Below are 15975 nucleotides of genomic sequence, written 5' to 3'. Positions count from 1 at the left end.
TATTTTCCTGCCATTTACATCAGCGCCCTTTTCAACAAGATATTTTACTATTTCAAGCGTACCCTCTGTAACAGCAGAGTGCAGCACAGTCCTCCCGTAAGTATCATTGCCATTTACATCAGCTCCCTTTTCAACAAGATATTTTACTATATCAAGCGTACCCTCTGTAACAGCAGGGTGCAGCACAGTCCACCCATTTATTTTCCTGCCATTTACATCAGCGCCCTTTTCAACAAGATATTTTACTATTTCAAGCGTACCCTCTGTAACAGCAGAGTGCAGCACAGTCCTCCCGTAAGTATCATTGCCATTTACATCAGCGCCCTTTTCAACAAGATATTTCACTATTTCAACGTTAGATTTAGCAACAGTAGAGTGGAGCACAGTCCACCCTTCAGTATTGCTACCATTTACTTCAGCCCCCTTTTCAACAAGATATTTTACTATTACAAGAGCACCTTTGGTAACAGCATAGTGGAGCACAGTCCACCCGCTTGTTATTTTGCCATTTACATCAGCGCCATTTTCAACAAGATACTTTACTATCTCAAGCGTACCCACTGTAACAGCAGAGTGCAACACAGTCCACCCGTCAGTATCGTTGCCATTTACATCAGCGCCCTTTTCAACAAGATAATTTACTATCTCAAGCGTACCTTCTGTAACGGCACAGTGCAGCACAGTCAACCCGTCAGTATCCTTGCCATTTACATCAGCGCCCTTGTCAACAAGATATTTTACTATCTCAAGCCTACCCTCTGTAACAACAGAGTGCAGCACAGTCCACCCGTTTGTTTTTTTTCCATTTACATCAGCGCCATTTTCAACAAGATATTTTACTATCTCAAGCGTACCTTCTGTAACAGCAGAGTGCAACACAGTCCACCCGTCAGTATCGTTGCCATTTACATCAGTGCCCTTTTCAACAAGATATTTTACTATTTCAAGCGTACCCTTTTTAACAACATAGTGCAGCACAGTCCACCCATTTGTTTTCTTGCCATTTAAATCAACGCCCTTTTCAACAAGATATTTTACTATTTCAAGCGTACCTTCTGTAACAGCAGAGTGCAACACAGTCCACCCGTCAGTATTCTCGCCATTTACATCAGCCCCCTTTTCAACAAGATATTTTACTATTTCAAGAGTACCTTCAGTAACAGCAGAGTGCAGCACAGTCCACCCATCGGTATAGCTGCCATTTACGTCAGCGCCCTTTTCAACAAGATATTTTACTATTCCAAGCGTACATTCAGTAACAGCAGAGTGCAGCACAGTGCAGCAGTCGGTATCCTTACTTTTTACATCAGTAGCTGTTCGTTCAAATTCCTGTCTTGGTTCAACCCGAAATTGCATTTTTGTTTCTTCTTCACCTACGCTCATCCTTCCTCTCGACTTTTGCTTTTTATATGTGCCTATACAGGATATATAGAAAAATCGCGTCATGCGAAAAATTTCAATTTCTGAAGGAAATTTTGGAATACCTCCTGCATTATTTGATTGACAAGTTTCAAAGAATGCAGAACAGGCCTTGAAGGGTCATAAAACCCAGCCACTACTTTCCATGCGGCCGATTAGGCGCATGCTCAGTGACTGTCCCAAACGAGGCTTATTTTGTGTACATGTGAGAATAAAATTAAAGTCTACTTGCAAGCCGTACGTGCGATTTCGCGTACTATGTGAAAGTGGAGGCCGGCCTTGACGAGTAAATCTTATGAAATAAATGAAGCGATATATTGAATGAATTAGGGATGAAGGCGAAAAAGACAATTCTCATGTACAAAGAAATAAATAATTGCGTAAATCAAGCTGCATAACCAGTTTCATAATCAGAAGGAGCAGCATTAATTTTCAAATTCCGAAGCCTAAAAGTATTTTGAATGAGAGAATAAGTTATTCATATAACATGAAAGAGAGCATAAGTTATTCCGGAGCAAAAACCGCGACCAGCCGATTCAATATTTGAATCAAACAAGACACAGATTGAAACTGTAAGTTTTCGACTTTATTCTAAAACTATCGTTGATTCGGTCTGATGGCTTTGAAATAAGATCGAAAAATTACGGTTGCAACTTGTGTCTTGTTTGATTCAAATATTGATTCTCGAGATGTCTAGTCTATTCGGAATTTTTTTTACTTTATACTGGAGCAATGCTGTGGAATATAATTTGCCAAATGTTGTGAAACTGAATGACTAACTATTGGTCGCGTCAGTTAAAAAATGTTCTCAATAGCACTAGTTATTTTCGAATACAATTAACGTTATTTTTTCCATGATTTTAAGTCCGTTTTCCAATGGGCGAATATGTTTGGAAGGTTATGCAACGTGATTGGTTCTGTAAATATTTTCTAATTTTTCTCAATTTTTTTCGCTCAACATTCACGATGTCAAATTTCGCGCGTCGCGAGAAGTAATTGGAATTTCTTTAAGAATTATTTCTTTTGTCTCAAAACACTTCCAACAATAGTGGTATTCTATTTTACTAGTATTTTAGGGACCTCAGCACCACCCTTCCTTTCTTGGCGCTCCTACAAGAAAAACATATCAATTCCAAAGCTTAGAATATACTAGTTAACCAAAACATGCAAACGATTTAAAGATTAAATACAAACGCTTTGTTAATGATTTTGAATTAACTGCTATATTCTACGCGTATCTTGTTGTGATAAGACCTTCATTAAACCTTTTGGTTCACCTGCAAGTCCACAAACAATTTAGAAGACAGCCATATTTTGATTATACTTAAATTTAATGTTGACCGGAGAACAGAGGCAGAAACATAGGAATTTTAATACCTAACCAGGAACGTAGCGAAAAATGCAACTTTGGATCGAACCTACTCCTCTGCGATTCCGCATGCATAATAGAGATGTCCAAAGCAGAATTGAACAATTGACTAAAGCAGTTTTACACGGCCGCCAGGCAGAAAGACGGCTAATAAAGTGAATAGTTATGACACAGATCTGCACGTCTCGTGAGCTATCAGCACATGTACGACTCGAGTTTGCAGAATAACTGGCAATTATATACATGTCGCTTACAATACGTTTTAAAGTTTTTTAATATATTTTACTATTTCCAGCGTACTTTTTGTAACAGCAGAGTGTAGTACTGTCCAACCGTCCGTCGTCTTGTCATTTACATCAGCGCCTTTCTCCACAAGATATTTTACTATTTCCAGAGTACTTTTGGCAACAGCAGAGTGCAGCACAGACTGCCCATAAGTATCTTTGGAATTCACATCAGCACCATGTTCAACAAGATATTTTACTATTTCGAGCGAACCTTGAGTAACTGTTCGTTCAAATTGCTTTCCTAGTTCGTCCCAATGCACACTCATACTTCCACTTTGCTGTTGCTTTTTATCCGAGCCTATACAGGATTTATAAAAAAGCTTAGATAGATAGATAAAATTACCTTGCAACCCTAACGCTGAATTGCGTAATATTTACAAAATTTAAAATTACCTATACAACATTTTTAACTTTAGTGTAACTATTTAAATATAATTACGTTTTAGCTGCCATCTTAAATATAAAAGAATTCTTGGTACGATCAGTATAAATGTGTCATGGGTATTAAATTTACGTTCATTTCTAAGGTCAAGATAGGATTGATAAACGATGCGAGCAAATTATGAAGTTTATGCTCCGGATCTTTGACTATATTCTTGAACAACTTCTCGCATAAAAAGTTATGATATTCTTCCATTGGTCTTCACACAAGTTTCACAAGCTGAACCATAATCCACTCCTGGCTTTACAATTGTCATCGCCCTTTTTTCCAAAGGTACAAGGTCAATCTTTAAATATTTCGGTTGATCCAACACACGATGTAAAATAATATCAAATCTGCAGTTAGTACCTCAGCCCTCCATAACTGAACCAAAGAGTATAATCTCTTATTGGCCTTCTTGATGACTCCTTCGATATGAGCATTCGATGTAAATTTGTTACTTAGTGTAACCCCAAGTAATTTGACATTCTCAACAGTTTTGATTTCTTTTCTATTAACATTTAATGGTTCTAGTGTTACCGGGTTTTGCGAGAATGTAATTCCAAGTTTCTTACATTTATCAGGATGAAGTTGAAATCTATTTTCCTCTGACCACTGCGCCACACCATCCATTATACTCTGGACATCACTAACACCACCCTTTGGGAGGACCTCTGATGCTGTAGTATCATCTACAAATTTCCATAGGTATGGTGAATTAATATCAAGGTCGTTGATCATTAAAACAAATAACCAGGGGCCCAGCTTTGTACCCTGTGGAACGCCAGAAGGAACAGAACCCCATTCAGAATAACAGCGTTCGGGCAATTTCACTCTCTGCGTTCTATTAGACAGAAAGTCAATTATCGAGTTGATTATGCTCCGATGTAGATCCAAACTACTCACTTTCCTGACAAGGATGCCATGAGCAATTAAATCAAACGCTTTTCGGTAATTGAATACAATTGTTCTTACGGTCGCACCATTCTCATCAGTTTCTAAATACCAATGATGTAACATGCTTATTAACGTCATGGCGGTCTACTTTAGTTGGAATTGCACTGTACTGACCCTGATCTATCACGTTTAAAACGGCTGGTTTTACATAATCTTTTACGATGAACTCCTCTGCTACTTTAGACACACGTGAGGGACATTGGTCTTTTTCAATGATTATTACTGATTTCTTCTTTGGTATTATGGAGATACATCTGCCATCTTCCAGTTATAGGTATCAGTTGTTCACTGTAAGGTGAATTAAGAATTTCCGTGATGGGAAAAGCAACAATAAATGAATATTCCTTCAAGAGCCAGTTAGGCATTTGGTTAGGTGAATCCTCTAATGGCAGGCATTCAAGGGGAGTGGAAGATTTGTGTGGTTGCTTTAACGAACTGTTATTCTTGGAATTCTTTTTTCATATGTATTTTGGGTATATTTCAAGAAGTGCTTCTAATTTGTACTCGACTTTGGCAAACGTTAATCGTTAGTAGATTTCCTATAAATCTGAGATGAAAATGGGTTCCTGTGGATTTTATTGTTTATATTATGCGCGTCTACAGGACCTATAAGCTGGGAGAACTATCTTCATTATCACCGAATTTTCAAACTGCGCCATAGCTCATCATAACAGCAACAAGATCCCATTTTGCCAAGCGTAAAAGTAACGCTGATTTTATGAATGTCAGTGTTTTTATTTCTGTAACTATAAGTTTACTGTATAATGCCTCGATGCGTCCGTTATAGCTCATTGACCGAAATAGTTGGCGATGTATTCTTTTTTTTCCAGTGTACCTTCAGCAACAGCAGAGTGCAGAACAGTCTACTTGTTGGCCATTTTGCCATGTATATCAGCGCCCTTTTAATCAAAATATCTTACTTTTTCAAGCTTACCTTCAGTAACAGCAGAGTGCAGCACAGTCCATCCATTGGCGTTCTTGCCATTTACATCAGCGCCTTTCTCCACCAGATATTTTACTTTCTCAAGCCTACCTACTGTAACAGCAGAGTGCAGCACTGTCCACCCGTCATAATCCTTGTTATTTACATCAGCGCCGTTATCAACAATATATTTTACTCTATCCAAAGTACTTTTAGTAACAGCAGAGTATAGCACAGTTCTCCCGTGTGCATCCTTGAAAGTTAAATCAGCGCCTTCTTGAACAAGATATTTTACTACTTCGAGCGAACCTTGAGTTCGCTCAAATTGCTCTTTTAGTTCAAACAAAAGTTGTAGTTTTCTTTCTTCTCCACGCACACTCAAACTCACACTTTGCTCTTGCTTTTTATCAGTTCCTATATAAAGAAGTTCTCACAAGTTAAAGTCAGCGCAAGTATGAAGACAGTGCAATTATTATGCAACTTGCATGGCAAGGCATTGCACCGCAGGGAGGTAGAAATATGTCGAGGATTTGGGGTTTCCGCTCACGAGGTGTCACATGCATTGTTCCTGCGGGACGACCACTCTAAGAAAAATGGCCATTTGAGAAAACAGGTACATGTGTTTCTTCAACATATACTTGTTACACGTTAGAACTTTAAAATATTTTCTTTTATATTATTGGGGGCACTGACTTCTTTTTGCAACGCTAGATGCAATTTGCCGCAACAAGTCAAGTCTCAGGAAAAAGTGCGCCGTGTATGTAAAGCCCGTTTTCCATCAGGTGAATTTGTTCGCGAGAAGTAGCTACAAATTCTATAACGTGATTGGCTAGTATAAATGCCTTTTAGACCGACTTTTTCAACGACAAATCACGATGCCAAATTTCATCGCGAGAAAAGTTTCGAGCGCAGAGCTTAGTCGGCTCATGCGGTCGTGACAAGCTTGAAAAACAAAGGCGAAGCACAAGTGGATGATTGAAGCACAATGGAAAATCGCCATAAAGGTCCACATACACTGAGGGCGATTCACCAAGGCGAATTTATAGTTAAAATTAAATAAATTTAATTCTGGAAGGAAATTTTAAGGGTTATGTGCCCGAGACATGTCAAAACGTGTTATCCTTCAATAATTATCAAGAATATTATAGTAAATTATGATCAAATTTAATTGCTTTTGAAGACTGGAAAATTCGTTTAAATCGCGGGTAATAATGCTATTCTACTACCATTACCACTGTGCACTACAGTCTGTTTTATCCGTATACGAATCTTTAGGTGGTAGAACAAAATGATGCGGCTGAAGTAGTTTTGGTCGAAACGTAGGTGGTCAAACAATGCCCTATGATTTGTTTCGCATGACGTAATTGGCGTGAAACATTCTTTTGTGATTACATGTGAAAACTACTTTTGTTTAACAAACAAGCCCTATCTTTTTCTTCTAAGCATAAATAACTTATTTTTTATCCTCCCGTACGAAACTGCGCGTTTTACAATTGACAATATGTTGTTTTTCAATTGCCAAATATATTTCGAAAGTTCAGTGTCATTTGGGTACTTTTTGTGTCTAAAAGATTTAATATGATTCCTATATCGCTCTTTAAATGTGTTTGCCGTCATGACGATTTACAGTGTTTTGTATTGTTTGCATTGCCAGTGGTGACAGTTTCCTTGTGTACTATGTTCTTGGTCATGCACTGGTTTCTTAGGGGGTTCTTAGTGGTCCAGTTGCAATTGTCTGTGGTTATGGTGTGTGATTGATTGTTCCTAATTACACCTGCATTGTGTTTGGTAACTACGGACTACACGTTGCCCATACAAATGTAGCTTACCTTAACTGTGTTCCTATTGAAGATCTTATGCAGCTTGTGTCAAGCTAGGTGGAGAGTGTTTGTTTAGAAGGTTTAGGAAGCTGCAGCCAACATTGGTTCTGGCACTTTTACTGAAAGGAGGTTTGATTACCTGATTCAGCAAAGCAACAATAACACAATTTCGATTCGATTATTCACTAAAAATATCCCTATACCATCTCAGGATGCTTGTTTGAGACGTTTGATCGAAGAAGTAAAACGCATGCGACGAGAAGACCCATTTCGTAGCTAAAAGGTGTAAAAGACTCAACCAAAAAACCTTTAAATTCGGGCTTCCTTCCAGCAAATCACCTCCAACTGTTTAGAAATTAACCTTTCGAACTTGAAAGAAGTAATAAAACTTGCCGAAAATACATGAAACCTCGCTCTACACATACAATAAACTCATGCATGAAAACATCACCAAGCAAGACATAAACACGAATCAGAAGACAGCATTCATTTGATTGATAATGAATTAAAATTCAAAACGCATTTCGAATAAATTAGCAGTAGGCGACCGCATCGAAATATTAAAAAATGCGAAGGATTAATTTCTTTTAAAGACCATAACTGAAGATTGCCCAACGTCCTATCAAAACATCCTCCAATGTGTGCGCTTAGTCAATCAAACGCCATTTCTCTTTAAATTAGCCCTTAAATAAGCTTTTGAACACTTTTCCCTCACACCTTTGTTTCGCCTTCGCGTCTCCCCGCATATTTTAAGGAAATGTAATTTATGTTTGAAAGAAAAGCTTTGTAATTAAAAAAATCAGAATTAGTTTCCGCATAAAATCACAAGAGTTAATGTTTCAGGCCAATTACGTCAAACGAGAAAGATCTTGGGAATGCATTCATTGTTTGAACGCCCACCCAACCACGTTTCGACTAAAACTACTTAAAGGCCAGCCTCGACTTGCACGTACTTGCTTTGCTAAATACATTGAAAAAAGCGTGCTGAAAATTACGAGTTTTACGTAGAACATTTTTAATTTAGCGAACTTTCTGCACACTTTAAGATAGACGCAAAGACAAAGTTTATCAGCAGATTGGCGTTTGCCTAAAACGTCAAGCTAAGTGTCTCTAGAAACGTAGAAACGTCAAGTTAAGTGTTTCTAGAAATGATAAATTAACTGGTTTTAGCCAATAGAAACCGTCTATATGAACGATTGGGAACCGTGCTCTCGTTCAGTTAATGAGGCTACTCGTTCGCTCTTGTTCTAGGATGCAGTTAACTATATATATATATATATATATATACATATATTGATTTTGCCGAACGTGAACTGCCATTGCGATGTTTTCGATTTGATTATTGTGCTGTCGTTCTCAGCAGTTCATAACATTCCGTTCGGAAACAAACGGCAACCGATCGTATTTTTTTCCCTTGCGGTCGTCTCCGGTTTCTATCGGTCGATCGCAACCGAACCGAGCCGCAGTGTTATAGTTATTTCTGGACAGTCCTGTATATAATTAGGGGACAGACATTTTGGAACGCTTGATGCAATTTGCCGCAACGAGTCAAGTCGTACGAAAACGTTCGCGGTGGAAACCTGTTTTCCACTTGCTGAATTTGTTCTTCAACGTGATAAGCTGACGTAAATACTTTTGCCACGATTTTTTTTCGCTTCGCGTCATGCGAAAAAATTCGTGTAATGGAAAACTGGCCTAAACAGGTCCAGACCCCACGTCTATACACTTCCAAAAAAAGCGTTATTCTATTCCTTTAGTATTTTAGGACCTCAGCACCCCCTGCCACACTGGCGTTGCTACACGCGTTTAAAACATATCGGAACAATCAGAAAGAGACCACAACTATCAATACGACCACAACTACCATTAGAGAGGTTAAGATACCCCGATTACGCTGTCCCGTACAGGTAACCTTATTTTGTTCAACGAATTTCCATCAGTGTTTTCTAGTAGACTTTAGCCTCTTAAGGCAAGCATGTTTTGTTTCATGAAATGTGAAAACGACAAGAAAGTCTAACAACAAAATATGCCTACAGGAATATGCGCAGACATCGTTAACAGTACGCTTTTTTTTGTTGGGACCTTTTTAAAAGTAGGTACGAAGCACGTTCTTAATTTTAAAAAAATAAGAGTAAACCACAAAATATAACTAAACATGAAGCTACAAACAAGACAAGATAAATCATACGACCTACTACTGGGATAGAACCTTTTCGTCATCATATGTATAAATTCCAGTATTCTTACCATTATCACATTCTTCATTTTGTATGTTTTTTCCTTCCACTTCTTCTTCAATTTCTTTCTGTTTATAAACAGTATTCTTGGATTGTTTATTTTCCGACATATCTCTGTTTCCCAATCTTTCTGCTAAGCCTGGAGTTATGATGCTCTCGTCATGCTGGGGCATAATAACATCATCATCTTTCTTGGATTCAGCCATTGAGTAAAATGACTACGTTGTAAAACAATTTAAACTTGCTCCAAAATGCCACCAGCGCTCCCTTAAAAAGCAAAATATAATCTAGTTTTTGTGACCAATAATATAGTTTTCAATAACAAAAGTTTGAAACTTAATTCATTCAAACTTTATAATAGAATTCCTTGTTACGGGTGCTATGGCCCAGCAAGATCTCGCAGAGGGTTCGACATGTCCAAACCTTTTAGCAAAAACTTGCAATCTTAGACTAGTTAGATCAGTGTATTCAAATAGATGTTAAACTATGCTATGAAAGTTTACATTGAAACTGAAAATTTCATCAACTGCAACTGCTTGACTGCCCTGTGTTTATAAGCCATATTAAAGTGTCTCTTATAATATATTCATAATGCATTCATAGATTATGTTAATATTTAGTATAAAAGACACCACATTGTGTCACAGAGGAAATAATAGATACAGAGATCTAACTAGTGTACCCACTTTTTCACTGCGCATGCTCGGCAAGTGCCTGAGATGGAAAGTATAAACACTTGCCGAGCATGCGCAGTTGTCGAGCATTTTAGTTGCAATGCACTTGCCGAGCATGCGCAGTTGCTTACTTTTAGCTCACGCGCACAAAAAAGGTGGGTACATAAAAAAGTCACTTTTAATTACTGTGCGCAAGCTAGTTAGATCTCTGTATCTATTACTTACTCTGTGATTGTGTAATAGAAAACACTTGTATGCAATTCTTCGAACGAGACTTACTCTTAAATACGTAAGAATGACATGGTGTCAAGTATGACTAGTAATTAAAAAAGAAAAAAAAATGGCCATAAAATCGCTAGGAATAGCTGAACTTGACATCGAAAATGGCAGTTTAGCAGAAAATTGGAAGCGATGGAAGAAGACAATGGAGTTAACGCTTCAAGGACCATTAGCTGAGAAAGAAGAAAAGCAACAATGCCGTTATTTTCTGCTCTACATTGGTCAAAAAGGCAGAGATATCTACAATACTTGGGCGTTAAAGAGTGGCGATATAGATAAGATCGAAGCGTTATTTGAAAGGTTCGAAGCCTATTGTAATCCTAAGCAGAATGTCACGGTGCTACGTTACAAATTTAATACGAGAGATCAACGAAGTGACGAGAACATAGATCAATATGTAACAGAACTTAGGCGACTAGCGAATGACTGTTCGTATGGAGAACTATTAGAAGAAATGATTCGAGATCGGATTGTTTGCGGTACGAACAATCCGCAGATTAAAGAAATACTTTTACAGGCAGAAATGCTCGATTTATCGAAGGCTATAGACATTGCTAGGGGAATTGAAATAGCTACACACCAATTGAAAGACTTTTCTGAGGAAAGCGACAAGGCGGTGCACGAGATGTATAAAAGTGGGCGTAAGTCAAGTAAAGATAAAGGACAAGACGATCAAGAACAACAAAAGGGTACAAAACCGGAAACTAGAAAACCGTGTAGCTGCTGTGGTCGTAAACATGTGGGTAAGCAAACTTGCCCAGCAAAAGGTAAAGTTTGCTAGAAATGTAAAAAGTGTAATCACTACTCACGAATGTGTAGAAGTAGGACGGTGCATGAAGTTGAAATTCCCACTAACTCAAGTTATGAAGAGAGTGATTTTTTTATCGGGGTAGTTAATGAACCTAATGAGACAAACGATTAAATATCCGTAAACTTGCTGGTTGATGAAAGTGACTCGATTAAAGTAAAATTAGATACGGGAGCCCAAGTTAATGCTATGCCGATACAAGTTTACAATTCGCTAAAGACTAAGTCAAAAGTGTTGCAGCCAACTAAAGTAAATTTAACTGCGTATGGGGGAAACAGAATTCCAGTTCTTGGTCGATGCCAACTGAAATGCAAATATAAGAACCAAATGCATAACCTTGAATTTTACGTTGTTAATGCGACAGCTACCACTGCCTTGAGTTTAAAAACATGCCAAAGCCTATCATTAATTAAAGTTATAATGACGGTGAATAATCAAAGCGAAAACAGTAACGGTGATCAGTTAATTAAAGAGTTTAGTGATGTTTTTAGAGGACAAGGATGCTTATCGCATGAATATCACATTCAACTAAAGCCTGAGGTTAAACCCGTTGTGCATGCTGCAAGAAAAATACCCGTGAGCTTGAGAGATAAAGTCAAGCATGAATTAGAACGGATGAGAAAGTTAAATATTATACCACGCGTTGATGAGCCTACAGAATGGGTCAACTCTATGGTTGTTGTCCCAAAGCCCAATGGGGAAATAAGAATTTGCTTAGATCCGAGGGATTTGAATTCTGCAGTAAAACGCGAACACTATAAAATGCCCACACTAGATGAAACCACCAGTCAGTTGGCCGGTGCGAAATACTTTACTGTTTTAGATGCAACAGCTGGCTATTGGAACGTTCCGCTGTCCAAGGAATCCTCTATATTGACAACGTTTCAAACACCATTTGGTAGATTTTGTTATTTACGAATGCCATTTGGTATATGTTCCGCACAAGAAGTCTTTCAGAAGAGAATGGATCGCGTATTCGGAGAATTGCCAGGTGTCCACGTGATCGTTGATGACATACTTGTAGCTGGATCAACAAGAGAGGAACACGACAACAGGCTACGTGCGACGTTGACAGCCGCGAGACAGCATGGGGTAAAGTTTAATCCAAAGAAAATGCAGAAGTGTGCAAGTGAAATTAAATTCTTTGGTGAAATGATAACGAGAGATGGTCTGAAGCCCCATCCCTCCAAAGTGGCAGCAGTGAAAAATATGACGTCACCGCGAACCAAGAAAAAGTTGGAGAGTCAGCTATGTATGTTCACTTACTTGTCTCAGTATTCATCACATCTGTCGGAAAAAACTGCGATCCTAAGAGAGCTGGTCAAGAGAGATACCATGTGGAATTGGTGTCCTGAACACGAAGCCGCGTTTAATGAAATGAAGAATATTATAACGCAAGTTCCAGGTCCAGTTCTAAAGTTCTATGATCCCGGTAAACCGGTCACAGTACAAGTCCATGCTTCCCAGTCACGGCTAGGAGCTGTGCTTCTACAAGATGGGAAACCTGTGGCATATGCTTCGAAAGCCTTGACTCCAACCCAACAGGCATACGCTCAAATTGAAAAAGAAGCATTAGCGTTGGTTTTTGGATGTGAAAAATTTCATCATTACCTCTATGGTCGAGACTTCGATGCAGAAACAGATCACAAACCCTTAGAAATTATCATGACAAAACCCCTTCAAGCTACGCCATTGAGAGTTCAGAGGATGAGAATCCGTCTACAGAGATATAACGTACGTGACCGTTAAGTACAAGCCTGGAAAGGATATTCCTGTTGCGGACACACTATCGCGAAGTGGTGCCTGTAGTGAAGATCCATCAGAAGATCTAGATTTGGAATCTTACGTTGAAAGTATCGTGAAAGAAATGCCAGTATCTGAGGGCAAGATAAAAGAAATACGAGATGCTACGAAGCGTGATGAGGAGCTTCAACGATGTGTGAAACAAGGGTGACCCGAATTCTTAAAAGAAACGCCAATGGTGCAGTGCTATTGGAACTGCCTTTTCTGAGTGGATAACGATTGGAAACCTTGGTATGTGTTGATTTTAATGTTTTCTCACTCCTCAAAAGCTCAAGGCGCCATTTTTAACTACGAGTTGGAAAGTTAACGATGCCCTTGAGGATGATTAACTTTAACTACGATTAACGCTAACTACGTTTTTATACAACTGGCTTAACCACGTGATTAAAGTTAACGACGTTTTAACCACAAAAAAGTGATTAAAAAGTGATTAAGAATTTTATACAACCGGCCCAGGTATCAAAGTCCAAAAATTTTGAATTCTCTTCCTGAAGATATCAAAAATATAGAGTTTTACAATTGCTTCAGCAGTAGAATGTTAAAACATCTACTGCAGTCTTAATTCTACAAAAAATATTGATATCATTCGGGTTTGAAATTTCGGGAATTTAAAATGCCGGTCATAAAATTTCAAGCAGGGAGAAATCAATTCAGGGCTATCGGTAGTCCGTTGTCAAAATCATAAACTCCCTATTGAGGGCTATCTTTTAAAGGGGAGAATCGGGGAGTTGGAATAACTGAAATAACCGAAATCAGTGACCTGGCCGCCATCTTGGAATAACATTTTATCTTATTAGGTGTGATTTTGCATTTGATGACGCTACAATTAAGTCCGATTAACCATATAAAACTACTTTTAGATAACTATGTCATTTAGGTCATTAGATGTTTTGTTAAATGAAGTAAACTAAATTTTCATTGCCAATACTTTTAAAAACCAAGAAGTTTAATTTAGATTCAAATAATGAGCCCCATTCCCAACCCCCCCCCCCCGTATTAAATATAGCTCCCCATAGTATTGAGTGTAGTGTAAACAGGGCTTATATTGTTGATCCAGTAGTTGCCTCGATATATTGCCGGTTTTGATTTTCTTGATCGAACATTGGTCTCAAAACATCTTATCAAAGTTGCTGTTTGTCTTACGCGCTGCCTAACTGCATAGGAAATAAAGAAATTTAAAGAGTAGAATTTTGACTTTCAACAGATTTAAGAGAGCTCCCAAGCCTAAAATCATTCAAAGCTAACATAAGGAAAACTGAAAATCATTCAAAGCTAACATAAGGAAAACTAAATGTAGATTTAAGAGAGCTCCCAAGCCTAAAATCATTCAAAGCTAACATAAGGAAAACTAAATGTAGATTTAAGAGAGCTCCCAGGCCTAAAATCATTCAAAGCTAACATAAGGAAAACTGACCTGGCTAGTCAAATGCAGAACAATATAAACTGCTGTACTCTATGCAGTTCATAAATTATGAACAACTATTTTATCTAATTCTAGTAATTTTACAACTACATATGTGTGTAAATGTGTAGTATATTCATCCGCATTCTAGCTGTATATACAGTTCTATTTTAAAACTATAGTTTAGATAGTATCCCCGATTAGTTTACTTGTAGCTAAATACATAGACACTTGAGTAAAGTTATTATTATTATTATTATTATTTATAACAGCCTTTAACTTCCTGTTTCAGAAAATACACAACAATACAGTGTGTCTGGCAGGCATCAAGTGAGAAACTTTCGATGGAACAAATTTGGTATAAAACAAGAACATTTGGACAAATAAATTTTGTTAAAAAATGCTAAAATATCACATATTTTGACTAATGAACAACTCAATGTAACGCTAATAGTATGCGTGAAGTCCACGAGTAAACTAACAATCGGCAGAATATATTCAATGTAATGCTAAACAATGCACGGCAAATTACTACCGCATTTTCTCTCTGGAAATTAAAACTACTCATCTGATAATGATCTACTGTGGTATCAAGCCTGTGTGGAAATCAATCATACGCCGGATTGATTTGTGCTACGGCCAAACACAATTAATGCTTCGCAATAAATATGCTGCTCCATAAAACATATCATTTATAGTCGCATGAGAGTTCTCTCGCGCTGCAGCAGATTATTGTGATTAATTGGGGCTATTTATCAGCTTCATACCTTCAACTCTTCATGGCATATATCATCGTAAAGAGCCACGATACTGCGTCGCACATAAACAAATAAGTTCGATAAATTTGAGTAATCTTCTACAAACCTAATCACGAGACTCAGCGCCGGAAACGTGAATTCCCCCCCGTCGTCGTTGGAATTCCCCCAATCCCCCTGAGCCCGCGCCTCAAACATGTATGATGGTCAAACATCGTGGGAAAGCAGCATTTCTGGGAACGAGTCTGAAGGGAAGTGCCTTACTAGTGTTGGCAAATTTGTCTCACGACCGTGGACAACGTTTTGGAGCCCTCTTTACAGCCTTAGCTAGTCGCTTTGGTACGTCACATCACACGGAGATATCTAAAGTGAAGTTTAAGAATCGGTTCAGGCAGCGCTATCAAGAACTACCCGCTTTGGCTGAAGATATCGAGAGGCTTGCTCGCTCGGCTTATCCTGACGCACCTCCAACACAGCCTCGTTCCCAGGCGGCCATATTTAAATAAAGTAAATATAAGACCACTACAGGCTTTTACATAAGTGGCAAGCCTGTTCCTATATTTATTACTCCGCCTGCGTATGCGCAGCGGAGTCTTAAAATGCCATGGTCTTTTTTCCTTTTAGTAGTTTTGGGCGACAGAAGTTGGTATTTCTGCAGGTAACCCAAAACAACTTCATTTTTGACCGAGAAGCCCTGGGTTACATGGTCCACTGATGAATTATGTACATCAGTTGGCATGCAGGCGGAGTGAACGCCTTGAGCAGGCGTCTTGTTTTATTTAAAGCGCCTAGGAACGAGACAGCCACTAACACTTTTTGACA

At 38.3% G+C, this 15975-nt stretch overlaps 1 protein-coding gene across 1 annotated transcript; it reads right to left on the bottom strand.

The window, feature by feature from the left end:
• Positions 1-197: 197 nt before the first annotated feature.
• Positions 198-15267, bottom strand: LOC114519380 (putative ankyrin repeat protein RF_0381). Its single transcript, XM_028539504.1, has 6 exons — positions 15166-15267; positions 9443-9699; positions 5388-5789; positions 3089-3373; positions 261-1415; positions 198-205 (listed from the first exon to the last, which is right to left on the bottom strand). Exons 2-6 carry the CDS (start codon positions 9636-9638, stop codon positions 198-200), a joined length of 2046 nt encoding a protein of 681 aa, XP_028395305.1. The 5' UTR covers positions 9639-9699; positions 15166-15267.
• Positions 15268-15975: the final 708 nt, after the last annotated feature.

This window comes from Dendronephthya gigantea, unplaced genomic scaffold (assembly GCF_004324835.1).
Source record: "Dendronephthya gigantea isolate DGI-Jeju-01 unplaced genomic scaffold, DenGig_1.0 000013F, whole genome shotgun sequence".
Taxonomy (NCBI): Eukaryota; Metazoa; Cnidaria; class Anthozoa; order Malacalcyonacea; family Nephtheidae; genus Dendronephthya; species Dendronephthya gigantea.
This window is presented reverse-complemented; position numbering and strand designations above follow the sequence as displayed.

What these genes read in the sequence shown, in the direction of transcription:
- LOC114519380 (XM_028539504.1), bottom strand. Translation starts at nt 9,638, where the DNA reads ATGGCTGAATCCAAGAAAGATGATGATGTTATTATGCCCCAGCATGAC. An exon ending in GCACTCTGCTGTTACTGAAG is followed by an intron (nt 3,374 to 5,387) that starts GTAAGCTTGAAA and finishes AATCCTGTATAG; the next exon opens with GCTCGGATAAAAAGCAACAG. An exon ending in ACACTCTGCTGTTACAAAAA is followed by an intron (nt 1,416 to 3,088) that starts GTACGCTGGAAA and finishes TATCCTGTATAG; the next exon opens with GCACATATAAAAAGCAAAAG.